We start from the raw sequence: 27,888 nt of genomic DNA, 5'->3' as shown, positions 1-27,888 counted from the left end.
CAGCTATCTGGCTGCTTAGCCTGAAATAAGAACAACAGCCCACCAACTTGCGCGCTTGCCACACCAACCACCTCCAGATTGTTCCCCACCATCCCAGTCCACAGCAGCAGTAGAGCCTGCTCATTGTGATTGAAAGTATACAAAGATAGAGCCATGAGTCAACACAATCACTCATATGGATGCACGGAGTTACAGTAATTTTAGTGTTGGTGCCCTGAAAATAACTTGTTTAAAGGCATGTTGATGTTCTTATGAATCTTACAATATCTTACAATAAGATGTAAGATAAGTTGCTCTTTGTTACCTTTATGCGTATGTGCAGCTCTTTCATAAAATCCCATTTTCTCCACAGGTTTTGTGGTGGGTTGATGTTGGATGTCAAAAGAAAGGCTTCTCACTACCTTTCTGACTACACAGACGCTGTCAGTCTGCAGTGTCTAGCCTCATTTCTCTTCCTCTACTGTGCCTGCATGTCCCCTGTGATCACCTTTGGAGGACTCTTGGGTGAGGCTACAGAGGGGCGTGTGGTAAGATCATTGTTATTTTTTTTCTCAAGCCTTTATAAACACGCCCCAAAAGCATCTCTTTACATTCAAGAACAATATACACAATCATCTGCACACCGCATCAAACTCAAAGCCTTTGAAACCAGTAGATGAATGAAGGAATTTGAAGGATTTGATCTCATCAAAAATTTTCTTTAAGCACCATCACCAGGTCAAAGCTCACATGTCCTCCTTTATTTAGTTTTATGACAAAAATGATATTACCTTGAGAGACAGTTGGATCCTCCAGATCACATTCATGCATCTCCAGCTATGTGCTGGTAGTCCATTTATCCATAGTCAGATTGGATAAATGACCAGTTTATTGGTGCTTCCGGCCAAAAGCGCACAGCTACAGATGTTCTTTATATGCAGTGAGATGTATTTTTAACACATATCCAAAGCAGTTTCAAAACAGTTTCTAAAGATGACTTTACTGATGCTTCTGTGTAGCAAAGGTTTTTATTGGACACAGGCACTGACAAAGCTCTTTGGCTTTTTTTCCCCAGGCAAGCCTCACTTATGTTGTCTGACTTCCTGTTGGCTCCTTGCATGTGTGAACAGGATAAAGTTAGCGTTATAGCTTATATGATAGTAAATGCTGATTTAAACTAGAACACTCCAAATACAACATGTGTTTGACTAAATGAATCAGAGCATTATTGCGTGTGTTTCCAGAGTGCTATTGAATCCTTATTCGGGGCTTCCATGACTGGAATAGCCTACTCTCTTTTTGCTGGGCAGCCTCTCACCATCCTGGGCAGCACAGGGCCTGTTCTTGTCTTTGAGAAGATCCTCTTTAAGTTCTGCAAGTAGGCTATTCACTACACCTTTGTGCTTTTTTTATATATTATGTTTCTGTTTATTTGATAGGTGTGTGTGTGTTTTATGCTTCAGTTGAAATGTCATATTGAATTATGTATCCTGCTTTTCTGCCACTGCTATGTTTTTCTGTGTTTTTTGTGTCCGTCAGGGAATACGGCCTCTCCTACCTCTCCCTGAGGACCTGTATTGGCCTGTGGACAGCCTTCTTCTGTCTGCTGCTGGTAGCCACGGATGCCAGCTCGCTTGTCTGTTACATCACACGCTTCACCGAGGAAGCTTTTGCTGCACTGATCTGCATTATCTTCATCTATGAGGCCCTGGAGAAGCTACTTCACCTGGGGGTGCATTACCCCATCAACAAGAACAACAACCTTCAGAAACTCACGTTGTACTCGTACGTACATTTTAGTTACAGCTCATGCACGGTGTGCTTAACTCAGCACATGTGCTCAAGTCTTTTGCTGTGTCAAGAAACGGCAGATGGTACAGCACTGTTTCGGGCATGCTGTTCATTTTTTTCAGACATGGATTGTGCTTTATGATGAATAATCCCATGTTGAGTGTGTGTCAGGATGGATCATCGTGCTTTAAGCTGGCTAGTGGCTATGTCAGGCCAAAAGCTCCTTCTGTGAGTTTCTATTCTGGTGTAGTGGACAGCAGGGTAGGCTGACATTTAGTTTCGATAAATGCCAGCAGAATGAGTTAAGCTCAGAAAAATGTTACCAACAACTCCACACAGTGTTTTTACGACATATTATGAGTGAAACAAGCATTCAGTGAGGCTTAAGCATTTTAACCTTGAGAAACTCTAGTGTAACACTAACAATCACAAAAACATAACAAATCCAAGGAACCAATCTCACCAAGTTTTAGACTTAGAAGACAGTTTATTTAATGTGATGAATCATTTAAAAGATGAACCAGGTTCCAGGTATGAAAAGTGAAGCCATTTCAATTTCATTTGAAATTGAAATGGCTTCACTTTTCCGTTTCAGTTTTATTTTATTTATACAGCCCTAAATCACAACAACGGTCACCTCAAGTAACTTCATATTGTAAGGTAGATCCTACAATAATACATACAGAGAAAAACCCAACAATCATGAGCAAGCACTTTTTCTGTTAAAACTCCCTTTTAACAGGAAGAAACCTCCAGCAGAACCAGGCTCAGGGAGGGGCAGCCATCTGCTGTAATCGGTTGGGGTGAGAGAAGGAAGACAGGATAAAGACATGCTGTGGAAGAGAGACAGAGATTAATGACAAGTATGATTTGGTGCAGAGAGGTCTATTAATACATAGTGAGTGAGAAATGTGACTGAAGAGGAAATACTCAATGCTTCATAGGAATCCCCCAGCTGCCTACACCTATTGCAGCATAACTAAGGGAGGATTCAGGGTCACCTGGTCCAGCCCTAACTATATGCTTTAGCAAAAAGGAAAGTTTGAAGCCTAATCTTGAAAGTAGAGATAGTGTCTGTCTCCTGAATCCAAACTGGAAGCTGGTTCCACACAAGAGAGGCCTGAAAACTGAAGGCTCTGCCTCCCATTCTACTTTTAAATACACTAGGAACAACAAGTAAGCCTGCAGTTTGAGAGTGAAGTGCTCTAATGGGGTGATATGGTACTACAAGGTCATTAAGATATGTAGAAGTCTGTACAAAGAAAACATCTAATTCTAAATGAATTTATGATACCTGTAAACACTTTTCTTGGTTTCTAGTTTCAGGTCTTTTAATAGAGAATGATATTCATTTTGTAACTTATGACCACATTTAGTTAAAAAATTCAACGGGTTTGATGCGTTTTATATTAGGTCAAGGGTCAGTGGTGGAGGGCTGGGCAATAGGAAATAATTTGTGTATGCTTGGATGTGTACAGTTACATCTCAGCCATTTTAAGCTGTACATTGATATTAATGTCGTATTCTACATTTGCTTTGCTACGTCATATAAAAGCGACTAAAGATTAATTTCATTCAATCCTTTAGTTGACTTTAAGGTCTAGAAAGGCTCTTTTTTTTCTTTAAGAAGAAATCATGGCCTTCTCTGCTAGGTGGCGCCAGAACATATTAAATACAAATACACAAAATACACAGCCACCGCTAATGAACTGCAGATAGAGTATATTTATCTTGGCCTGTTGTGTTTACTCAAGAAAATTGAATCTATTTATCCTCCTCCTATAGATGTTCTTGTGTGGAACCTAGGGACCCCAGCAATGAGACTCTGCACTTCTGGGAGGAGAGAAACATCACTGCTTCGCAGGTCAACTGGACCATGCTGGAGGTCACGGTAAGAATAAAAATTATAGCAAAACACTTGCATACATACATATATATGTATATGTCTAAAATAATGCCTGATGCAGAGGAGAAGAAAGGCCGGACCTAGACAGAAACTGTTCATTCAGCAATGAAACATAACACCACACATGTTGTGTTGTACTCAGCCCTTACTTTGTTACATAAACATAATAAGACTAGGCAGGGATTAGGATCATGTGGGCAGTATTTTATGGTATCTAGCTGTGCAAAATGAGGGTGTAGATGCAGTGTAAGGAATGATGTCACTTATCAGTCACGCTGGTGGCAGCGCGCTGCACCACTCCTACACATGTTAGATGTGGCAGTCAGGTGAGGCCTCTGCTGTATGCAAGTGATGAATCATGCACTACAGGGATAGTAAAGAAAATGAGCAGTGAATGTGTCTGACTTTTGGTAGTCAGAATTTTCTAATTCATTAATGACACTGACATCCATCATTGCCATTATCCCCACTGTAACTCTAATCATTTTTTATTGGCATCATTATCCCTGCTTTCCTCCTTCTCCTGCTCACACCCTGTTTCTCACGACCACCGCCATCATCATCATCATCATCATCATCACTGTGTCCTCTGGGGTCAGTAGGAGTGCGAGATGTTGCATGGGGAGTTTGAGGGGAGCGCCTGTGGTCCCCATGGCCCGTACATCCCTGACGTCCTGTTCTGGTGCGTGGTCCTGTTCTTCTCTACTGTCCTTATGTCTGCTTTTCTCAAGGAGTTCAAGACAAGCCGGTACTTTCCAACCAAGGTACATATGTTTTATCCAATTTATTTTAAATGTCTGTATTTGGTAACTTATGCTGCCATCAGTTGGTTGTGTTAGGACACAGTATTTGTGGAGAACCTATGTTCAGTTTCTATGATTCATCAATACGATGATGTGCATGTGTGGCCTGATGCTGCCACACTCATCTGTACTGTCCTGGCGCCACCTTGTGGTGATAATTGCTGCACTGTAGTCTGGATAGACAGGGGTGCACATAAGTGGCCCGCAGGTGCGCATTCGCTGTCAAAATAAAAGACGCGCATCAGATAAGAAGTTGCAACGCTCGTTCGCGTACATATAAAAGGCACTGTTTTTGTCTGCTAGAGTGGGATTTTTACATATGCATATTCTGCACCACATCTCTGTGCGTTCATCATTTGTTTGAAGCCAGCTCACCTCCTGCACTTCTTTTGTGGTTCGGACTCCTTCTGACATTTCTTTGGAGGTGGAGGAAACACCAAAGTAATTGCTTAAAGGAGCTTGCTTCTTCAACATCTTTAAGAGTCTGTCCTCCTCCAGAAAATCTTATGTACGCAAACACGCGTTGCAACTTCATGTGGATTGAGGTCAAAAATTAGAAGAAAGATCTGAACTCTGTAGTGATGGAGTTAATTAATTAATTTAATGTAAGAAAACAAGCCTTACTGACTGTCAAAACAGAACTTGAGCCATTATAATGAGACCCTTTAAAATATATAGTCAAGAAGTAATGTTTCTCTTTCTAGATAAAGCAATAGAGACCACATGTTCCAAAAACAGCATAAACAGCATCTAGTTAGCACAGTATGTTGTACTGTATGCAGATCTTAGTTTTTGTAACATACTTCTGTCTAAAGATTGTGTGTCTTGTTTCCTTTAGGTGCGGGCCATCATCAGTGACTTTGCAGTCTTCATTACCATCCTCACTATGGTGTTAGTAGATTATGCCCTGGGTATCCCCTCACCTAAGTTACAGGTTCCCAACAAGTTCAAAGTAAGTCCACATGAATCTCACACAAGCTGCTGTTTACATCAAAATTGGACATTGTATTGGACATTTTTTCTGTGTTTCATAACATTTAAGCATGCAATTTTTGCGCAAATCTTGCAGAGATACAGAGAGCACTCATCCCCCATTAGCTTCAGTGTGGCTGAGGAGTAAAGACACAGGAAAACATGTATAAAACAGTATAAGAATGTTTAGATTTAGATTCAACAGCTATGTTAGCGGGCTGAATGGAAAAGTACAGCTGTGCATCATTAGCATAGCAAAGGTACAAGATGTCCTTGAAACGGTTCAGTAGATGACCCAGGGGTAACATAAGATAAAAAGTGAAATCAGAATTGGTACGAGGATTGTCTCCTGAGGGACCTCAAATATGAGGGGCAGATATGAGGACATACACCTGTTCCTATTCCTCCTTGCAAAAAGGAGCACCTCCAATTCTACAGCCCTGTCCAGCTCTCCTAGACTAACTCCAGTCTCCTGAATCTCATCCATTCTCTTGAGACTGTGCTGGGAGATACAATAAACCTTCTGACAATTGGTATTGGTGTGCCATCCGAGGGATTGGACTACCTGTGAAACCTGTGTAGGATCCGGTATGTTACCAATAATGACACCGATCCTGGCCAAATAGGAAACTAGTGTAAAAACATGCAGAAAATATATAATTTATATTAGCAGTGAACATCAAAGCTTCCTAATTAAATGTAATAATAGTCTAATAATAATGACTTAGAAGAGAAATTTAGAAATAAAGAGGAAATATGTATTTTGATTTATTAAAACGTTTCAAATTCTTCATGATTATTATTATTTTTAAATGTTCTTTTTGCCATTACCCTTAGCCAACCAGGGATGATCGTGGCTGGATTATCAACCCTGTGGGGCCCAACCCCTGGTGGACCACAATTATCACCTTCATCCCTGCTCTGCTCTGCACCATTCTCATCTTTATGGACCAGCAGATCACAGCCGTCATCATCAACAGGAAGGAACACAAACTAAAGGTATTTCATTGGATATGTTCACATTGGTGTGTGAAAGTGATTTTAAATGTGGTCAATACAATTAATTCCTACAAGCCCCAGTGTGCTGTTTTTTAGTTTTCAAATCTTTGCTTTTCCTGAAGTGGGTAAGTAAGCTAAATCTAAATATCTAAATCACACTTTCCTTGATCCAACCCTACAGAAAGGCTGTGGCTATCACCTGGACCTGTTTGTGGTGGGGGTGATGCTTGGTGTGTGCTCAGTAATGGGCTTGCCATGGTTCGTGGCTGCCACTGTGCTCTCCATCTCCCACGTGAATAGCCTGAAGCTGGAGTCAGAGTGCTCGGCCCCTGGAGAGCAGCCCAAGTTCTTGGGAATCCGAGAGCAGCGCTTCACTGGCCTCATGATCTTTACTCTGATGGGTTGTTCCGTCTTCATGACCTCCGTGCTGAAGGTAGGGGATAAACACCTATACTTATACCTATACTTATCAGAGATTTCTGGATCTCAAAAAGACTTTTTATTTCTTCAGTTCTTAATACTCTTAACAATATATATAAAAAAACAAACAGATAATTTATCAAAGGACCTATTTTAAATAATATTTTTAGGCACTTTGCTACTAGCAACCTGTTACAAGAACACATAATGTTGTATAATTTTGTTGAGCCTATGAAACATTTCACCATTTGACTATTTGTTTGCATTAACAAAGGGACTCCCAAAAATATTTTAGCAGAAAACTAGTTTCATCTCTAGTGTGTCCATAAAAAAATATTTGAGGAAATTAGACAAGTGGACAGTGACAAGCCTAAAACAAACTACCTACTTCAAGTAAATAACGTCTGAAACTCGTGTCCTTAACAATCCCTTTCTGTTCACTTTAGTCATCTCTCTGTGTATTGTCCTTTTTTATCTCCTTTAAGTTTGTCATCTCTCCATGTTTATTTTTTGTGTTGTCTCTACTTTTTCTAATCACCTGCTTGTGTATATCAATCAATCTTTTTTTTATAAAGCACTTTTCATACAAAAAATGTAGCACAAAGTGCTTTACATAGTTAAAAGCAGCCCACCCCACCCTCCAACTCACTCCCCACACTCTCATTAACATAAATGATGTGAATACACACATATCTCTCTCTCTCTCCCCCCCCCCCACCCCCCCCCCACCCCACCCACACACACACGCACACGCACACTTAAAGAGTAAAAATTGGGCTGGGTTCACATGAGCCAAGTGAGGAAACACTATAACAGGGAGCCGTCTGCACCGAGAGCCGGTCACAGACCGCAGCCTCCAGGCTGGGCACACAGCAGGAGGGAGGCGAAGGAGCCCCCCAGCCAGGCTGAGAGGACCCCCAGAGACCCAGCAGCCACGGTCGATCACAGCCCCGGTGCAGAGAGCCCCCTCCGAGGAAACACTGGAGATATGCCACAATAGGCTATATACAGGGTAAAATGATAAAATAAATAAGAACGGGATACAATATAAATATAAATAGAGTAAGAAGATTAAAAAATGGATAAGAATAAAATCAATAAATATTAGGTAAAGCCTAAATTAATAATAAAATAACAGGATAGAATAAATAAGCATAAAATAAATAAACGCTAAGTAAAAGCTAAATTAAAAAGGTGGGTCTTGAGCCTGTTCTTAAAAACATGTACATTCTCTGCGGCCCTGAGCTCCTCCGGCAGGCTGTTCCACAGACGAGGACCATACCACTGAAAAGCTGCCTCTCCGTGAGTATGTGTCCTGACTTTAGGGACAATCAAAAGGCCAGTACCAGAGGACCTCAGGGTCCGCGAGGGTTCATATGGTAAAAGCAGATCTGAGAGATAAGAAGGCCCAAGACCATTAAGACATTTAAAAACCAATAAAAGAACTTTAAAATCGATCCTGAAACACACGGGGAGCCAATGCAGCGATTCTAAAACCGGTGCAATGTGGGCCCGCCCTCTGGTCTTCGTCAGCACACGAGCTGCCGAGTTTTGCAAAAGTTGTAAAGTTGAAATATTCTTCTTAGGAAGACCAGAGAGCAGGGCATTACAGTAATCAATGCGACTGGTAATAAAAGCATGCATCAGCATCTCCGTGTTGGCCCGAGAGAGAATTGGGCGGACTCTGGCTATATTTTTTAGATGATAAAATCCAATTTTGGTTACGTGTTTAATATGTGGGATAAAACCAAGCTCAGAGTCAAAAATAACACCCAGGTTTTTCACTTGTAGCGAAGGACATAGTGAAAATGCCTCTAATTTAGACAAGAGTTTCTCTCTCTGAGCCTCAGGACCGACGATTAAAACTTCAGTTTTGTCCTGGTTAAGCTGTAAAAAGTTTTCTGCCATCCAAGATCTTATATCTAAAATACAGTTAAAAAGGGCATCCATTGGTCTGGTGTCATCAGGAGACACAGAGATGTACAGCTGCGTGTCATCAGCGTAACTGTGGAAGTTCACTCCATGCCTCCTGATGACACTGCCGAGAGGGAGCATATACAAATTAAAAAGTACAGGGCCTAAAACCGACCCTTGAGGCACACCACATGTCATTTTATGGATCTTAGAGGAGCATGTATCCATACTCACCATAAAAGTTCTGTCAGAGAGATAGGAAGTGAACCAGTTGTGTACAGCACCAGAGAGGCCTACCATGTGTTTCAGTCTGTTTAAAAGAATAGCGTGGTCTACTGTATCAAAGGCTGCGCTTAGATCCAGTAGCACCAGGACTGAGAGCTTTTGGGCATCCCAGTTATATCTAAGATCATTTAAAACCTTTAGGAGAGCCGTCTCTGTGCTGTGGTTCACCCTAAATCCAGACTGGAATATCTCCAGGATCTGTCTATCATTTAGAAAATCATTAATCTGAGTAAAAACAAGTTTTTCCAAGATTTTACTTAAAAATGGTAAGTTGGATACAGGTCTGTAGTTATTAAAATCATTACAATCCAAATTGCTCTTCTTCAGAAGGGGCCTCACCACCGCCGTTTTAAAGGCAGCAGGGAAGACACCCAACTGAAGAGAGCAATTCATCATGTATAAAAGCTCAGCCTCAAAAAATCCATAAAGTGTTTTAAAGAGTGAAGAAGGGATTGGATCTAAAAGACATGTGGTGGGTCTCACTGTGGAGAAAACTTTCTGAAGGTTCTCAGCATTAACCAGGACAAAGCTGTCCAGTGTCTCCTCAGGTACAATCGAGCCCTCAGATGTGTTTACAAACATATCGCGATTAGATAAAATATCAGATCTGATGGCGCTGATTTTTCCCCTGAAGTGGTCTGCAAACTGCTCACAGAGTGAGTCTGTGGGGGTTCTTTGGGAGCTGTTAAAATCAGGGTTAAATAAATGATCTATGGTGGAAAAGAGGACCTTGGGATTATTTTTGTTATTACTGATTATTTTGGCGAAGTATGAATTTCTTGAATTCCTTAATGTATTATTGTACATTTTAAGTTGCTCGCAAAATATTTGATGGTTGATAGTATTTTTATTTTTCCTCCACCTCCTTTCTGCTGCCCTGCAATTTCTTTTGAGTTTTTTGACTTCTTCGTTTCTCCAGGGTGATACATGTTTTACGTTAATCTTTTTGGTGGTGAGTGGAGCAACGGAGTCAAGGCTTTTCTTCAGTTTGCTGTTGAAATGATTAAAAATCAAATCGCAGGGTGCAGGTAGAATCACAGGGGGGCATTCGTCTAAAACCCTGGTAAAATTTGCAGCCACTTCAGAGGTTAGATAGCGCTTCCTCACAGTTCGCACCGAGGTCTCCCGCTGAATAAAACCGGTGATGTTAAAAAACACACAGTAGTGGTCAGAGACAGCCAAGTCAACAACAGAGGACACGCTGGTGGACAGCCCATGGGTGATGACCAGGTCCAGAGTGTGTCCTCTGTTGTGAGTCGGCTGTGTGACGTGCTGGGTAAAATCCAAACAGTGAAGAATGTTTAAGAATTCTTTTGATGCAGGGTCAGAAGGATTATCTATGTGCAGGTTAAAATCACCGGTTAAAATTATCATATTATATTTTGAATGTATGTTTGTTAAAAATTCTGAGAATTCCTTGATAAAAGCAGCGCTGTCTTTAGGTGGTCTATAAATTGTGACAGATAAAACTGGAGGGCTGCTGAAAACAATAGCGTGGAATTCAAAAGTGGTAAAATGATCAAATAAAATTTGTTTGGAGGTGAGTGTGTTGTTGGCTAAAGATGCAGTCCCACCACCTCTCTTACCACTTCTAATAGAAAAAGAGAAATTAAAATTTGGTGGGGAGGCCTCAGTGAGAACAACTGGTGCATCCGAACCCAGCCATGTTTCAGTTAAAAATAAACAGTCAAGTTTATTATCTAAAATTAAATCATTAATAATAAAAGACTTGTTCAACAGAGAGCGGACATTTAAAAGTGCCATACTGATTGAGACTGGTGGATTTTTGACAATAGAGTTGAATGGATGTTGATATTTTTGAAGAGGCCGGAGGTTATTAATGTTTTTGGAGTTACTGGATTTATGATAATTCTGTTGCTCTCTGTTTGTGATTATGATGGGTATTGTGTTGACTGTGGGAAAGAGAGGTCCGAGTCCAGAGTTTTGTGTACTACTGTTAAAAGTGGAACAAATATAGGAGCTGGGACCAGGGGAACATCAGTCAGTGGCAGACAGATCAGCAGGTAATGTCAATTTGGGGTAGTGACAGGGCGATGTGCGGGAGTGCTGTACGCCAAATGCCAAATTGGCGGACAGCAAACGGCGTCCCCAGGCGTTGAGGTGGAGCCCGTCTGCCCCAAAAAGATGCCTCCTCTCCCAGAAGGCATCAAAATTGTTAATAAAACCCACGCCGTGGGAGACACAGGCGGAGGAAAGCCAGGTGTTAAGGCTGAGCAGCCGGCTGAAACGGCCTATCCCTCTGCCACAGGTGGGGGTGGGCCCGGAGATAAAAGCACTCACCTGCAACTGACCAAGGAGGCTGAAGAGTTGGAGGAAGTCCAACTTCAGCAGCTCAGATTGCTGTTTGGGGATGTCATTGGTGCCGATGTGGATGATGAGCCGGTTAACCTGTGGGTTGTTGTCTCAGTCTCCCTTTGTGTATTGTCAGAGCATCAGTCAACTTCCCCTTGGGTCGCCTAGCTTTCTCTTAGCAAGAGTTTTTGGTTTCCTTTTGTATTTTATGTCTTACCTTTATTTTGTGCTTTGACCACCAGGCTAAATAAATTGCTTGCTTTTGTTTTTGTTTACTCCAGCTTGCCTCTGTGGGTCTGTGTTTGAGTCATCACATTCCTCAATATACTGTATGATCTGCGTACTACGCAGACCATGACAGAATCAGTGGTTACTTTCATATCTGATTATACAGACTGAGTGGACAGCCAACCTTGGCAAGGGGGCATTTAGCTCAACTCAGTGTTTGCTTTATTATCAAAAAAAGGGCATTTATCCAATCACTTATGTGAACAGTTGTGTTTAGAGTGACACAAGTTATGTCTACAAAACAATGGTTAAGTTAGAATGAAATCACATCATACTTGGTAAGGAATTACAACCATATGATTGCATGGTTACATTTCTCTAGCATGCTCTTATAGAAATGTAGCCACAGTTGCAAAGTACAAAAAAATATCAGACTGGAGCAGCCAGGGATCAAACCGCCAACCTTCTGATTAGTTGATGAGCTGCTCTACCTTCTAAACTACAGATAATAATGTCTAGCAAACAAAACAGGAGAAATGTTTTCTGTAACCGCTGACATGGATGAATAAGTTCACCATCTAACAGGAAAGACTTTAACAGTTCTAAGTTTTTACTCATACTGGAAATGCTTTTCTGTCTGTACGCAGTTTATTCCCATGCCTGTGTTATATGGCGTCTTTCTTTACATGGGGGCTTCCTCACTCAGAGGTATTCAGGTGAGGTGACCATGGTATTTTCTGTTGGAAGAAATAATCCAGAAAAGCTTTGAAGGAAAATTCTAATTTTTTCTTTGTATCTCTGCAGTTCTTTGACCGTCTGAAGCTGTTTGGCATGCCAGCCAAACATCAGCCAGACTTCATCTACCTTCGTCACGTCCCTTTGAGGAAGGTCCACCTTTTTACTATCATCCAGCTAAGCTGCTTGGTCCTCCTCTGGGTCATCAAGACCTCTAAAGCTGCCATTGTTTTCCCCATGATGGTAACCCAAGTGTGCTTGTATATGCACGAGTGTTTGTGCACCTAATGAATATGATGGCTTGACGTCAGTCTGTTTCTCTTCTTCCAGGTCTTGGCCCTAGTGTTTATTCGTAAATTGCTGGACTTCATTTTCACCAAGAGAGAGCTGAGCTGGCTGGATGACCTGATGCCAGAGTGGAAGAAGAAGAAACTAGAAGATGCTGCACAAGAGGTGCAGTATGAGAGCACTATTTAGAGGACTGAGGATGATCTTCAAATTTCTGCCACTGCAATAGATTTTTCTCTTCCCACAGGAGGAACACAGCATTATTGCAGAGGAGGAAGGCATTGTACAAGTGCCACTTGAGGGACACTACAAGTAAGTCTTTCGGATATTTAATTCTATTCTGTGTTTTGTGTTTTACCTAAGCTGTTTTGTCTGTCAACCAAAACTCACACATGTGGATATTTGTGAGTTCATTCTTAGCTCTAGCTCAGACGTATGTGTGGTTTAAGTGCTTGTGCTACTTTAGTGAAAACCAATGAAATAATGTCCTTTTCTCTGCTTGTTTGAAGGAGTGACCCAGCCACAGTAAACATCACTGATGAGATGTCCAAAGGGTCCTTTGGGAATGTGTGGAAGAGTGTGAACCCTGCTGAGAGTGCTAAAAAGGAACAAAGTGCTAAAAGGTTAGCCACATATTTGCATTATTAAGACTTCCAGATCTCCCATACAACAGAGAGCTAATACTGGATGTTGATCCAGATCATAAGTAGGCTTCTGATCTTAAGGTTGTGAAAGCAGCAAGCACAGGTGTTTATTATTCAGGAATACTGACTTTTTCCAAGAAGCTGACAAGCTAGTATGTTTGTTTAGGAGCAGTCCTGCCCTTGTAGATTTCCCACTGAGCAGACTAACATAGAATTTCCTGCCTGCCTTTCTCATTTCATCCCACCCCTAAGCTCCCCTTCCTAACCTCTCAGAAGCTGATATCCCAAAGGTAAGCAGTTCAGAGGTGACCCCTTCAGCATGGAGAGTCTCATCCTAAGTGTTATTGCATGATGAACATGTGCTGCTAATTATGATTTGGGTGATGGAAGATGTTTGTGGATGTTATTCATTCATGTTTTCTTGATATCAAATGTGACCTTGGCATGCTAATTTCAAATAGTTAATAGCACTGGGACTAATTTACTAGTCACTATAATCTGTGTTTTAAGGAAAGACTGCTGAACCTTTTTGAGATAAATTTGCATGCATGCATGCCACCGAAATTCTCTTTTTGTATCATTTTTGTTGGGTTTACATTTTCTTTTTTCCCCCATGCAGTTCCAAAAGCAACGAAAAGCGTCACAAACGGCGAAGGCATGACAAGAGCTTGGACAGGGAGACAAGTTTGTGATGACACATACTGGCAAAGCCACTGTGCTGTCAACCAGTAAATCAACAAGTATACCGTGCCACACTCAGCCACCTTTGTACTGTGCTACACTGTGTTTTTTCGTCACGTAAGTCTATGTGCAAGTCGGGTGAAACAAAGAAAATTTATTAGAAACTGTATTAATGAGAGGAAACTGAGACACATCTGTGTTTTTCTTTTTCTGTGTATATCAGTGTTTAGTGATACCAGCAACCGAAGGATGCCAGAATTATGACACCTGCAGTAACTGCTGTGTCTATGGGCCAATTCCGGAAAAATTTTAAAGAATTTTTAAACTTTATTTTATTTGTATTTTGTATGTTTTTATATTTTTCCAACAACTACAAGTTATCCTTTTAACAAGGTTACAGCAAACCACTAAAGAATTGATTCTATGTGGAACATTGTTTACTCCACGACATTCTCCGTGGAGCATTTAATGCCGCTGTTGTATTTAGCGCCTCATAATAGACTGAAAAAAAGTAGATATTTGCCAATATAAATCTGTAGTACTGATATCTAAAAGAGTTGGCTATATAGCAAATCTAGTAATTTTTTGGACACATTAAATATACATTTTATATATTAAATATATCTAAATGTTTTTGTGACAGTGACCACTCATCATTTCCCAGTCTTTTCCATTCCTATCAGGTATAAATGTCTCCTTCTCCTCTAGTATGAAGCATTTCCCAAGAAACTCCCCAGAAATTTGACTTTGAAATTTGTTTCTGAGAGTCACATGAAGTGACTGACCTAAAGAGATTGCTAAATATGAAGCTAAATCCAGCAGCTAATTAACTTAGCTTAGCATAGACAGCGTAAATGGTGAAATAGCTTCCATTGCTTTGTTTAAAAGTAACCAAGAAAACAATTGCAAACAGGCACTTTATATCTTACTTCTTAATTCCCTTATTGCAGCGTCCCTCCGACAGAAGACAGAGATGATCGGTATTCCGTTTACCGGCTGTTTATTAAGAACAGTAACACAGGCTACTGTGGGCCGTAGCCAACGCCAAAAAAGCAGGGAAACGCTCTCTCTAGAATCAAAACAAAAAGCCCTGGGCTCTCCTCCCGAACTTGCGCTCCTTTCTTCCGCATACACACAACACACACTCTCTAACTCCCACCCCCCAAACACTCTCAGCCAGTTCTCTTACAGACTCTCTGTCATAGGTAGCTGATATAATTGACAGGCTTAACAGCCTCTAGACCAGGGGTGTCAAACTCAAATACACAGTGGGCCAAAATTCAAAACTGGAACAAAGTCGCGGGCTAACATTAATATTTATTGAAAAAAAAAAAAAATCTTCCTCCAGATATAAGAATGAATCTTTTCTTATGGACTCAAATAAGTTTTGCTGGAAAACTGAATATGGAACAAGCAAAGCTTTATACTAAACAATATATATATTAGCTGTATAATACCAGTAGGCCAGCTCTAATAGTAATTTGGTATGGCTTCGCGGGCCAAATGTAATTAGGCTGCGGGCCAAATTTGGCCCGCGGGCCAGAGTTTGACACCTATGCTCTAGACTATTAAACCTTCAAGGACAATCAGTAATCACATGGCTGCAGGTGTGTAACAACTATGCCATAACTGAGTGGCAATAACACCGATTACACATCAAACTAACTTGTAATCCAGTCCTTTACAATATGAAGTGTAAAAATAACATTTTTGATTGGTGTCACTATTACTTGCTAGTGATTGCGCCATATTAATCACTCACTGGAATAGACATATCTATCATTTAATCTGACTCTCAGAAACAAAGCAATTAAATTAAACAAATAAAGTATTTTCTGATTTATTTTGGTGAGATTATTAATTTTGGGGGTAGGGTGGGAGGGGAACCTTTTGGGAAATTAGATTTAGCATGGTAACATAGATTGGGAAATTTTGGTATGTATCGACTTTTTTTCCTCAAATTGGACAATGATGAACTCTTGAGCGACTGTACAGTAAAGCACCATGTTTTCCACTTGCATTCTCTTCGTCATCTTGTCAGTAAGTGTCATCCATGGACATGTAATCTCCTCTCCAAATGACCCTCAGTGTGTTAATATCTGAAGCTAATTATTTCTTTAAAAAACAAACAAACACCTGCATGCTGGTGAAACACTGACTGTCTTGCTGCAGGACTATGGTTCTAGAAATGCAATAATACCTTTTTTTTCTGGGAAGGGCAACATGTAATAACAGTAAAGAGTCTTAACAATGTATAATACATAGAATATTTTATTCATGTAAAATGTTACTTATATATTACTAGCATTAAGTCAGTGTTCAATTGAAATTTTTCTTGTAGATGTTATTTTCCCATTGTCTAACTGATGGTTCTTAGATGATTTGATTAGAGAAACTAATAATGGGTCAAAAATAATAACTGTATCAAATACTTTGACCACTTCTGTGTGGAATTCTGCCTTAAAATTGGTAGTAATAGTTGTGCACTTTCTGTTAGATAATTTAAGTTACCTGTATAAACAATCAGTTCATTCTTCAATCGTTTAATGAGAATGAGAGAGAGAGAGAGAGAGAGAGAGAGAGAGAGAGTAAATAAAGATATTAAACTGCAGGACTGTTTATATTTTCTGTGTTGTCTTATATTTATTTTATTTATATTATACTTATTTAATTTTAATTAATTAACCTGAGATTCACTTTCTGTGGGCTAGTTTTCAACTTTCTTTGTGTTTTCAGCTTTGTGTTCATGCTAAAATACTAAAGGAAAAATTGTATGTGTGTCCTCATTAGGACAGAAATTTGTATTGGTGTGTTGGGAATGGAGCCTGAGGTTTATATAGCTAACTGGTAAATGTGTGACACTGAGTTTCAGGTCATTTTAGAGAAAGTAATATAACAGGTGGTTATATGACAAGTGGTTACATTGCAAAAAATTACTCTCTCCTGGGAGTAATTAATAAAATACTGTATACTACTTATTTACAGTGTTTCCCAACCACTGTGCCGCAGCACATAGGTGTGCCATTGAAGATTATCTAGTTCCACCTGATTAGTACTCTAAGCGACGTAACGGGCAGAACAATTGCATTCTCTTCCACTAGAGGGCGCTAATTAAATGGGTTCCCAACTGCCAGTAAAACAGAAGAAGGCGAAGAAGAAGTCATGCTGCGAGATGACGCAGCGCCTGATAAAAATAGATAAATATTTTAAAAGAAAAAGTCAGTTCCTGGAGAAAACTCCGACCCAGATGAAGGCCCTATACGAGTAGTGGTCAGAAGAAAGCAAAAAAGATATACTGGGGACAAACGGAATCAATTACACTATACGTGGTGCGTGGGAAAAAACTATCAACATGCTTTTTGTGACAATTTTGCTTGGTGCTGTGCCGTGTGATTTTTCTAATGTGAAATATGTGCCGTGGCTCCGAAAGGTTGACCAACACTGTACTAGACATGTAATGATTATTGGGTAATACAGTAGGCTACTTTTGTGAGTAATGACCTAATCACAGATCACAACAAAGAGGGGAAATACCTTCAACATGCACAAGCATTTAACCTAGAGATGTGCAAAGCAGCCGGTATTTGTATCTGTATTTGTATTTGTTGAGGGGGGGGGAGGGGGGAGTATTTGTATTTGTAAAGTAAAATTCAAAATAGGCGTAAAAATCCATTTTTTTTGCATTACACTTCGAATTAATGTTATAGTGTAAGTATTCTTTATTTATATCCATTATAATAATTATGGATGTTTTTAATTGATGTTTTTTCCATAAGTCCAGTAATGAACATGTAACGTTGTTGAAAAGAAAATAACATAACAGCCATTGTCTCATCCATGGTTAAACCAACAACTAATAAAATACCATTGTGAACATTATCACCCCCCCCCACCACCACCACCACCACCACCACCCGTCCTTGTTGGAGGACAGTACGCTGAACAGACAGTGAAACTGACTTGCAGGGGCAGAACATGGCTTTCATGATGAATTGGTGCTTGTGGGGGGTTGGCAGACAGTACTAGGAGAGGATGCTTTAAGTGCATGTGATTTTGCATAACAGATGTTGACAGATGTTTAATATCTGCATCAAGTTAATGAGTGACGGGAAGCTATGCTAAGGTTAACTAGCCTATAGCCTACATCTTGCTCTCTGCAAAAGACAAAGTAACTTAAGCGTACCATATAACTCCCACAAGTACATTCAGTTCGACACAACCACACACCTTTTTAACCTAACATTAAGGTTGCTCTGTCAACAGCCTATTGTCTAAATTACTGAGCTAACAGAGCTAAGTAAACAGAGCGAACATGAGAGCACCCGACTGCAGACGTCATTAATGCAGCGCAATGGAATAAACTCCCAATCTCTGCGAAAGTGATAAACTGTGTCCGGAACCAAGTTAAAATACGAAAAAAATCTATTCAATAATAATAGTGATGCAGTTTAGCCTTTTTTATGGCGTTATTTTTGTGCCACTATTCTGAGTGCACGTAAAAAAAATTTGCACAAAATTCATTGGTGAGTGCAAAAAATGTATTTCAGTGTTTGCTATTATCCATACACACACACAATAGGAGCCCCAATCGCTTAGTTTTTGCATTTGCGCTTGTTCGCAATGTGTTGCTTGCGCTCTCAACATTTCTGCCCGTGCGCGCTCAACTCTTTCTGTACACCGTTATATTTGTGCCACAAAACCAGCCAATCACAGACTTGGTGCAAAAAAATCTGATTGGCTGCTTTGGTCTCCAATCTGCTTGAAATGACAAAATGCAATATCCCAGAATCCATTTCGTCCAAAACTCAAACGAGGCAGTGGCGGAGGAACACAGAGTGGCAGAGTTTGAAATATTACTCTTTCTGGGTCACAAAATAAACTTTTAAGATATTTTCATTTGAGAATGGTGCTGTGTGAACTTCAAATATCTGCTCGATTTATCAAGACATCACATATTTGCATAAGGGCTCTAACGTTTTCGGAGATGCCTGTTACCCACCAGCTGACCGCATAGCTGGACTGGCCATTAGGCATACTTTTTTATTTTTATGTTTGCTTGTTTTTGTAACGGTATAAACAACGAAAGGTGGTGGATTAACCAATTTAGCTAGAATTTAAAAAAAGACACAAAGCTGGAGTTATTCTGTGTTTTTGCTGCACAAATGCCTCTTCTTCTCTCATTCTCTCCCCCTCCCTCTCCTGTTGCTACTTCAATCATGAAACTGATCAATGATCAGCTGATATGCTTTTCTGCCACAAGTCCTGTGTCTCTTGTTTGTTTATCGCCCACTTTGCGACAGAAAGAGGAAACCAGCGGATGTTGCGCTAAACAACAGCAGCAAGCTTGATAAGCTGTTGTTAGAATTTATTGAATATTACTTTCTAGTATCAGCTGTTTGCTGGAGCCACAGCTGTAAAAGCTGCTGGTCATGATATCAGTTTGGATATGTGGTGAGAGGGAAACATGAAGGTGATACAAATCATACATATACCAACAAGACAGTGTACATCACTGTGACAACAGCGTTTGTTTTAGTTCAAAGGCTTTATGGTTTTTCCTATAATACTTGGTGGTGTAGTCGGCTATTTTTTGTCAGTCCAACCTTATATATTATGTTTAACTCGAGTAGGGTTTGAAAACGATGTGCCACGCCTTTTGCAAATATGTGATGTCTTGTTAATCGAGCAGATATTTGAAGTTTACACAGCACCATTCTCGCATGAAAATATCTTAAAAGTTTATTTTGTGACCCAGAAAGAGTAATATTTCAAACTCCGCCACTCTGTGTTCCTCTGCCACTGCCCAGTGTTGCCAACTCCTCAGTAAGGAAAATTGCTATTGGCTGTCCTAGAAGTCGCTAAATGACGTCATCACCTAATTTGCATAATTGGTCATGCTAATATAATTGTAACCTACGCTGTTGGAGAGAGAAATAACATCGTGGAAGAGACATAAAGTTAGCAAAAAACGTCCTAAATGCATTTAGAATTTATTTAGAACTACAAATTTAATTTCTTTTAGCAATTATTGTTTTTTAATGTCACAATTCCAACCCTGCTCCTTTATTCGGGCTTCGACCGGCAGAAGTGACCCGAAATAGGCACTCTGGTGGAGTTACTTTATGTGTGTGAGTGTGTTTATAAGTAGTTTTAAACCTTGTGATCCACAAAACAGCAGAGCAACACGCCCTTTCACGTCAAAAAGTCGTCATACATAAGTCTCCAATAACACCAGAAAAAGTCGCCAGATTTGTCGCTAGTCGCTTTTCAGAAAAAAAAGTCGCTAAGGGGTCTCAAAACTCGCTAAATATAGCGACAAAGTCGCTAAGTTGGCAACACTGCCACTGCCTCATTTGAGTTTTGGTCGAAATGGATTCTGGGATATTCCATTTCGTCATTTCAAGCAGATTGAAGACCAAAACAGCCAATCAGATTTTTTTGCATCCAAGTCTGTGATTGGCTGGTTTTGTGGCACAAATATAACGGTGCAGAGAAAGAGTTGACAGCGCACGGGCAGAAATGTTGAGAGCGCAAGCAACACATTGCGAACAAGCGCAAATCCAAAAACTGAGCAAGTGGGGCTGCTATTGTGTGTGTATATGGATAATAGCAAACACTGAAATATATTTTTTGTACTCACCAATGAATTTTGTTCACTCAAATTTAGCTTTTCTTGGCTCAAAATAAATTTCTCCTCAAAATGCAACACATTGACCTGCCAAATTTTTTTTACGTGCGCTCAATTTTTTTTTACGTGCGCTCAGAATAGTGGCAGAAAAATAACGCCATATTTTTTCGCTCAGCCGAGCCTCTCTGTTGCTGTTTTGAGCAGCCCGTGTCAGTCACCTCTTTCACATGTCACTCACTCATCCACTCATGCACTGTGGTCTCATAAGGAAACTCAGCTTTTTGATATAAACTTTTCCCTTCTTTCTGAATACAAATATTTTTTTAAACCCTCACGTCATACTTTAAAAAACTTACGTTGAACACCCTGGGGACCGTTTTCGGTCCCGCCCGAAAAAGTGCTATAAAAAATTTATATATTAATATTTTATTCCACTTTAAATTAGCCAATCTTTTAGACCTACTTCTCCTTGAAATATTCATGTCAAGTTTTAATTACATTTCGCGGATTTTAACCCTTTATATCCCGGTTTCGTCACATGAGCGCACTGCTTTTTTTGCCCCAAAAAACAAAAAACTTGAATATTTTCCAAAAAAAACATTTGAGGTAATATTCAATTGTTATTATAATTAGGCCTTTAGATGGACTAAAGATTGGCACCAACAGTCATTTCGATCGCCTTTTATTTTTTTTCCAGGAGCGCATTTCATAAAATGCACACTATCGACCACGCCCGAAAAAGTGCACTGTAAAAAATTTATATATTAATATTTTATTCCACTTTAAATTAGCCAATCTTTTAGACCTACTTCTCCTTGAAATATTCATGTCAAGTTTTAATTACATTTCGCGGATTTTAACCCTTTATATCCCGGTTTCGTCACATGAGCGCACTGCTTTTTTTGCCCCAAAAACATAAAACATAAAACATAAAATATTTTCCAAAAAAAACATTTGAAGTAATATTTTATTGTTATTATAATTAGGCCTTTAGATGGACAAAAGATTGGCACCAACATTAATTTCGATCCGTTTTTAAGTTTTTTTTGCAGAAGCCGAAAATGTCCCCAGGCGGCGCTGCTGCTCCTGCTCCCCCGGGGAGGAGTGCCTCTGCCGCGGGTGTGTTTCGCGCAGCGCCGGAGCATATGGTTCGGTTCCCGTGTCTGCAGCACACACTTCCGCTACCACGTGAAAACAAATACGTCATTTCCTGTTGATTAAAAAAAATTAATGCACCTCAAACGATCCTAAGGGCAGAAAATGGTCCGGAACGAGCAGCGGGCCAAGCTGCTGCTGCACGCGGGAAATTAGTCTGCCTTTTCCGGGTATCTGTCTTGAGCAGGCCGCTGGAGAAGGTGTGTATGTTCCAGCAGGCGTCACATGTGGAGCAAGGGCGCCACCCGGTGGACAAATAAAAAAATTACAACTCTAAGGCCAGTACTGCAAGCGGAAACGGAAACATAACCGATCACGATCGATTTGACCGTAATTTTTTTGCCGTGAAAAATAGCGTTTATAATGGGTTTCAATGGGGCACAAAACGGTCCCTAGGGTGTTGAGTGTGAGTATTTTTGCTGCTAAGCCGTGTTAGGCTGATGTAAGAAAATCAGACTGAAAATTTGAAGATTTTACAAAAACGAAACCGGCTGGCAAGTTTGGCTATGCTACACCCAACACAGCGGAAATGGCGTTCATACGAATGAAAAAAGTGGCACAAAAAGAGCCCAGTATGACGTGAGTATTTGTTCGAAATAAGTATTCGTAAAAAAAACACGTTATTTGTGCCCCTCCGAATACTGTATTCGGGTTCGGCTCCACCCCTAATTTGACCACAATTAATTTGCATGAATGTTGATTTTCGATGTGCTGCTTGGATATGATGCTTAGCAATAGTGGTGACTCTTAAAGCTAGTCAGTGAGAACCCGGTGAGAATCGATAACAAATTTGAAACTGGTAATGGCTTCAGCACCCCTGCACCTTGCCCACTTGGATGTTAAAGGTGAGTAAGCAGCACACTCAAGGACATTTAAATCTGTTAACAGTATTGTCCTATGTCCGTTTCTCCGTCTTTGACCTCAGGAGCACCATGTTTTTGGCCCGAAAGGGAGACATACAGTAAAGACAACCCTGCGCTACCAATAGATTGCTTGCGTGACATGTGTGATAAATAAATAATAAATTCATGGTAACAGAAGTGGTAAAGGTATTAAGTCTGTGAAAGAACAGTCAAAAATCTGTCTTAACACATTAATAATGGTGAAGACAAAAACATTCTTTGGAATTTGATTATTAAGCTGTTAGCTAAGCAAGCCCCCCATAATATGAGCAATCCACTTACCAGTCACTTCAGTCGTTTACACCTTGCTGGAACAGTGTTACACTCCGTCTTACCTTCAGAACTGCCCTAATTCCTTGTGATTGAAAAGATTCCTCAGGGTGTTTGGTCCATATTGACACAGTAGATGGTGGAAGCAGCCATAAGAAGATGACTACATTGTGGCCATAAAAAGATGAACACAGTACTCAGGTTTGCTCTGGCAGTTGAGTGATCCTAAATTTGTACCAAGGGACACAAAGTGGCAAAGGCACTATGGATCCATACTTTCATGTTTATGTCTAATTCTGACACTACCATCCAAACGTTAGAGCAGATCAATCAAGATTTATCAGACCAGTCAATGTTTTTTCCAGTCTTTGTTGTCCAATTTTGGCGAGCCCATGTGAAATTTAGCCTCTGTTTTAATTGACCAGAGTAGCACCGGGTATGGTCCCCAAACCCAGTTCTGAGGCTGGGTTTGGGGATGTTCTGCATTGTTGTGTTTTGATATTTGAGCTACTGTTTTCTTTTAATTCCAACAGTTTTCACAGACACAATTATCCTTATATTTTCTTTACATATTAAGATTTTGAAGTGGGTGCAAAATGTACAGCTTTTACGAGCTCACACAAATCAAGCATTATTACAGATTAAACCACTTCTTCATGCTTTTCATTGTGCTGACTGTTTTTCTATTCATTTTTAAAAAATGGTTTTGCAGGTTGGACTGTTCCTTGGAAAAAATAAGCTCTCTAGATGTGTCATTTTATGTTCTAGTTCAGTATTATAAGAATTACAATACTGTGATAATTAGTTTTAATACTTAAATACTTTTAAAGTGTTTTTGTCTGAATATTTTTTATATAATTTTACTTAATTAACCTTTAAATACAAATGTTTCGCAGCATTTACTGGTGCATGTTTACATGAATAAAGAATCCAGATCCTTCCTCAACCACATATCTATACATTTCTATGAAGTTCATCTTTGTAATATAAAACAGGACTGAAGCTGAAAAAACAGTGACTGAAAACTTTATTTTGCAGAGCAGAATATTAATATAATGACAATCATAAGCTAGATGTGCTTTCCATAGGCCTACCTGAGATTGAGCGTTTTTGTGTTCATGTTAAAAATATAGAAAATAATTTAAAATTGTAAATTTTAAAATTGAATTTCTTCTTTTGTGTAATGTAAATTATACGGAAGAGTATTTTATATGTTTTGTGTCTTTGCCTTACATTCACAAAAAGTAAAAAAGAAAAACTTAAATATAGTTTTGACAATACATCATGCAAAGCAGAATGGCTTTCAATTCCTCCTGTGTATGGCTTTGTTTGCAGCATGCAGGGAGCGACCTGGAGCAGACTCTCATTCATCTGCTTGTCTTTTCTTACTGAAAAGAAAGAAAATTACAATCACGGCAATGTTCAGTCAATAAAAAAGACCTTTAACCTCTAGCATTTGCCGAATCAGCCATGATGATTTGATGTTACCTTTCCCCTGAAGGCTTGGAGGTCATGACCCAGAGTAAATATTCCTTGGCGGCCATGGAATCCAGTACCTTGTTCACATCGCTGGTGAAGCTTCCATCTACGTGCCTCTTGCTGAATGTTTCACCCCATCTTTCCATTTCAGATCTGAGTATGTACACAGGCACACAATGTAAACACTGCCCCCTAATGGTCAGTAACCCCACAGTACGGAAACCTGACAATTTAGCTGTAAAATTTGATCTGCACTGGAGAAATCATCAGTTTTTCATATGATTACTTTCATCATAAGTGAAAAGATTGTTCTGGTGTAATCATTTCCTAACTGCTTCATTGTCTCTTTGCATGGTTCATGTCTCATTGCACAGTGTGAGTAAGATATGATCAACACAGTGGAAAAGTTCAAGTGATTTATTTTGGCACAATCACAAGAAACACTAAGGGAAAAAAGCAGTGGAAAGGGGGGAAAAGGTTGAAGAAGCAAGAAGAATCAGCTGATTAGCTCGAGTTCTCTGTTTTGCTCTCCCCATCATGGTGGAATCAGACACAAGCAGGCCATTTTAGAAGGTTTGGGTATTGTAGGAGGAGATGCACGTGAAGAAAAGAAGGGCGGCCTACTCTCTTCGGACTTGTCCAGACTTGAGGTTGGCAACAAAGTCTTTGATTGCCTGGTCTTTGAGGAAGGAGCTTACATCACTGGTGAAGGTGCCATCTGCATGTCGCTTCTCACCAGCACTAAAAAACACAGACACGGACCACTTGATATGTCTTTTTTATACTAATGGAACATATGAGTCAATTATAAAGGCGCTTTCTTATTTGAGGTACCTTATATTTACACTCTAGTGCTTTTAAATGTAAGATTTTACATTTACAAGTATAAAAGATCAACTCACTAAAGACTGGCTCTGAATTCCTCACAAAATGTGTGGCTTGCTGGGCACATGTGTCAGATGCTTTGGAAATAAGCTGTTTAAGGCCTAAGGAGGCCAATGGACAGGCAAATAGAGAAATACTTCTTTTATTATTATTCTTATGACCCCTCTGATTTATCTGCAGAGGCTTTAGAAGGGCCAGGCCCCTAGTTTGAGAGCCAAAATGCATATAAATACATGAGGTGTTAGGCTGCTTTTCTTGCATACTCCTTTACTGCTGCTACTTTAAGCACTATGTTGTATTACGTGTTTCACTTGTACAATTGAATACTACTCTGCTAGTATCCTTGGCTACTTTAAAAGATCAGTTCTAGTGTCTTTTATCACAAATTTCACACTGTTTTCACACTGACCCGCTCCTCTTGTTGTTCATCAGCCACCGAACAAAGTCCTGTGCTTTCCTGTCCTCCAGATATTTACTGTAGTCATTTGAGAAAGTTCCCTCTGAATGTCTCTTCATGCTCGACAACTCCACAGGCTCGTCATTTAATGTGTTGTCTGATTCAAAACTGTAAGGGAGAGCAAAGTAGGTACCACTGAAGTGTTTTCCATAGCATATCATATTTCTACATATCTATATAAATCTCTAGGAACACTAGGAGTATAAAAAAGAGAAGTAAAAGAAAGGGGAACCGAAAGGAAGCACTTGATTCTTAAACTTAGCATTGTCATATATAGTACATGTATCCTTTGTCCTTCCCTTTAATCCTACATTATGTATCACTTGTTTCAGGGTCACACTAAAAAGTTAATCAACCATAGGTTCTATGAGTCAGTATCAGGTCATGTAGGAATTTACACTACAATAAAAACAGTTTTTAAATTGCATTTCAGCATAATCTTTAAAGCTTTTTCTTGTTTTTTAAATTCAGTTGGAGAGACTTTTTCTCATACGCAAAATATCTTCTAAAATATCTTTTAATTTCTTTTTGACGTATTTTATAGTTGACCTAGCTCTGAATTATGTTTCAATAGGCTCAGGATACTGGGGAGCTTCCCATAATGCACTAAGCATTTCTTTTCCCTCTCTGTTTTTTTTATACACCACTACTGTTTAATCACTGTAGGGTCTTTACCTTACAGTATAACTATTGTTGTGAATCTGTGCTATATAGATAAAATTGAATGGAATTGTTCTTGTGATTTAGTCACAAGAGTAACACAAGGGTGCTAAAAACAGCTTTATCTTAAAGAAGCGTTTCATTGTACCTTAAGCTGTCATCAGCATCATGCAGAGGAACCTGCCAACTGCTCTGGACAAAGCCGAGGACCAGGAGGATGCCAGCCAGGGAGTGAATGCTTTTCATGGTGGTGACCTGTAACAGGGGACAACACACACATTTAAGAAATAAAACGTTCAACCAAACAAAGAAACATTTCCCCCACCCAGAAAAAAAACCCAAGAAAAAAAGAACTTGACGGCTAAAAGTAAAATACCTTCTCCACTGCAACAAGATACAACTCACCTTTTCTTCTTTCTTTCCAAACACCCGCTGTTAGTTCCACTGCTTATTGCTGGTGTCTGCATCTAACCACCCTCTCTCACTTTGCAGCCTTATATATTGAAAGAAGAGCTGCATAGGTGGGTCTTTTTCCCACTCTTAGAGTAACAGTTCCACCTATTACTCTAAACCTATTAGACACACCCATTACACACGGGGCCTGTTGACTGAATAGATGAGCCAACCGTTTGCTCATGAAGGAAAGGTGCCAGTCAAGCGTGATGCCAGCTGGTCCTTCAGTGTTAAGGTCAAACAACCGCAGTTCATCCTGTCAAACAGAAAGTTGGGGAGATGCTTTAATGTGCTACTGTGTCATTGTGATCGGAAGCAATATTTGTGGCGTCATAACTGGATGGAGGTTGTGGAGTCTTCCGTTCAGAATCAAAAGATCGGAAATCTCTCACCCCCCCTTTTTTTGCATCAGTTGCAGTTATCTCTGTTTAACCAAGCTGACTATTCAATAATAAATACACACATACAGGTGGGTGATGCTACATGACTGTCACACATAGACCAGATATTTAATTTGCTGGAAATTAAGGTTTATTAGTACAGGATCAGGGCTGGAACCTTTCACTTTGACACTAAATTTTACTGACTTTTTTTTGTGACATTGAATATTGATCATGAAATAACAATTTCTTTTAGAGCACTGACATCCAGAAATATTATTCAGGTGCTGGATTTAAACATAAGCTTAGTGACAGCCCTCTTGCCCATATTTAGATTTCCCTGGTGCTGTGGATCCACGGCTGGATCAGGAGGGGTCAAGGAATCCCAAAGGGGCGTTGAATGCACAACACTACTCAGTATCAACTGGGTCTATATAATGAAGGAGAAAATCAACAAGACTGTCTTCATATAGTGTCACAGATTTTTACAAAGGGACAAGAAAACTTCAGGTATTACTATTTCATCACCGGGACCTTTCCCCCCAAGAGTTCCGATACTACATGGAACCAACTGTTTGATATGACACATATTTAAACCAGATGTCTTTGACAAAAAACTCCCACTAACCCAGGTACACTAGTTTTCACCTGAGCTACACCC

The 27,888-nt window shown here is 39.8% G+C and overlaps 2 protein-coding genes across 4 annotated transcripts in view; one reads left to right on the top strand and one right to left on the bottom strand.

The window, feature by feature from the left end:
* The window catches only part of LOC120723484 (sodium-driven chloride bicarbonate exchanger-like), a 63,234-nt gene extending 48,231 nt beyond the window's left edge, over positions 1-15,003 (top strand). For 2 of the 3 annotated variants that reach the window (XM_040014955.1, XM_040014954.1), the window contains exons 13-27: positions 353-527; positions 1,224-1,357; positions 1,519-1,764; positions 3,556-3,661; positions 4,279-4,440; positions 5,318-5,431; positions 6,289-6,450; positions 6,632-6,883; positions 12,258-12,326; positions 12,415-12,588; positions 12,676-12,798; positions 12,881-12,945; positions 13,143-13,256; positions 13,530-13,567; positions 13,897-15,003. In XM_040014955.1, coding sequence (XP_039870889.1) covers positions 353-527; positions 1,224-1,357; positions 1,519-1,764; positions 3,556-3,661; positions 4,279-4,440; positions 5,318-5,431; positions 6,289-6,450; positions 6,632-6,883; positions 12,258-12,326; positions 12,415-12,588; positions 12,676-12,798; positions 12,881-12,945; positions 13,143-13,256; positions 13,530-13,542 — 1,909 coding nt within the window. In that variant the 3' untranslated portion in view covers positions 13,543-13,567; positions 13,897-15,003. The remainder of the gene's footprint in view (positions 1-352; positions 528-1,223; positions 1,358-1,518; positions 1,765-3,555; positions 3,662-4,278; positions 4,441-5,317; positions 5,432-6,288; positions 6,451-6,631; positions 6,884-12,257; positions 12,327-12,414; positions 12,589-12,675; positions 12,799-12,880; positions 12,946-13,142; positions 13,257-13,529; positions 13,568-13,896) is intronic. The other variant, XM_040014956.1, reaches the window with a different exon arrangement.
* Positions 15,004-23,449: 8,446 nt separating this feature from the next.
* On the bottom strand, positions 23,450-27,866 carry LOC120723460 (glucagon-1-like). The gene is made up of 6 exons (XM_040014887.1): positions 26,800-27,866; positions 26,543-26,649; positions 25,687-25,842; positions 25,017-25,133; positions 24,402-24,545; positions 23,450-24,301 (listed from the first exon to the last, which is right to left on the bottom strand). Exons 2-6 carry the CDS (start codon positions 26,638-26,640, stop codon positions 24,277-24,279), a joined length of 540 nt encoding a protein of 179 aa, XP_039870821.1. The 5' UTR covers positions 26,641-26,649; positions 26,800-27,866; the 3' UTR covers positions 23,450-24,276.
* Positions 27,867-27,888: the final 22 nt, after the last annotated feature.

Source organism: Simochromis diagramma, unplaced genomic scaffold, assembly GCF_900408965.1.
Source record: "Simochromis diagramma unplaced genomic scaffold, fSimDia1.1 OVJJ01000680.1, whole genome shotgun sequence".
NCBI lineage: Eukaryota > Metazoa > Chordata > Actinopteri > Cichliformes > Cichlidae > Simochromis > Simochromis diagramma.
This window is presented reverse-complemented; position numbering and strand designations above follow the sequence as displayed.

What these genes read in the sequence shown, in the direction of transcription:
- LOC120723460 (XM_040014887.1), bottom strand. Translation starts at nt 26,640, where the DNA reads ATGAAAAGCATTCACTCCCTGGCTGGCATCCTCCTGGTCCTCGGCTTT. An exon ending in GATGCTGATGACAGCTTAAG is followed by an intron (nt 25,843 to 26,542) that starts GTACAATGAAAC and finishes TCTCCCTTACAG; the next exon opens with TTTTGAATCAGACAACACAT. An exon ending in ATGAACAACAAGAGGAGCGG is followed by an intron (nt 25,134 to 25,686) that starts GTCAGTGTGAAA and finishes TGTGTTTTTTAG; the next exon opens with TGCTGGTGAGAAGCGACATG.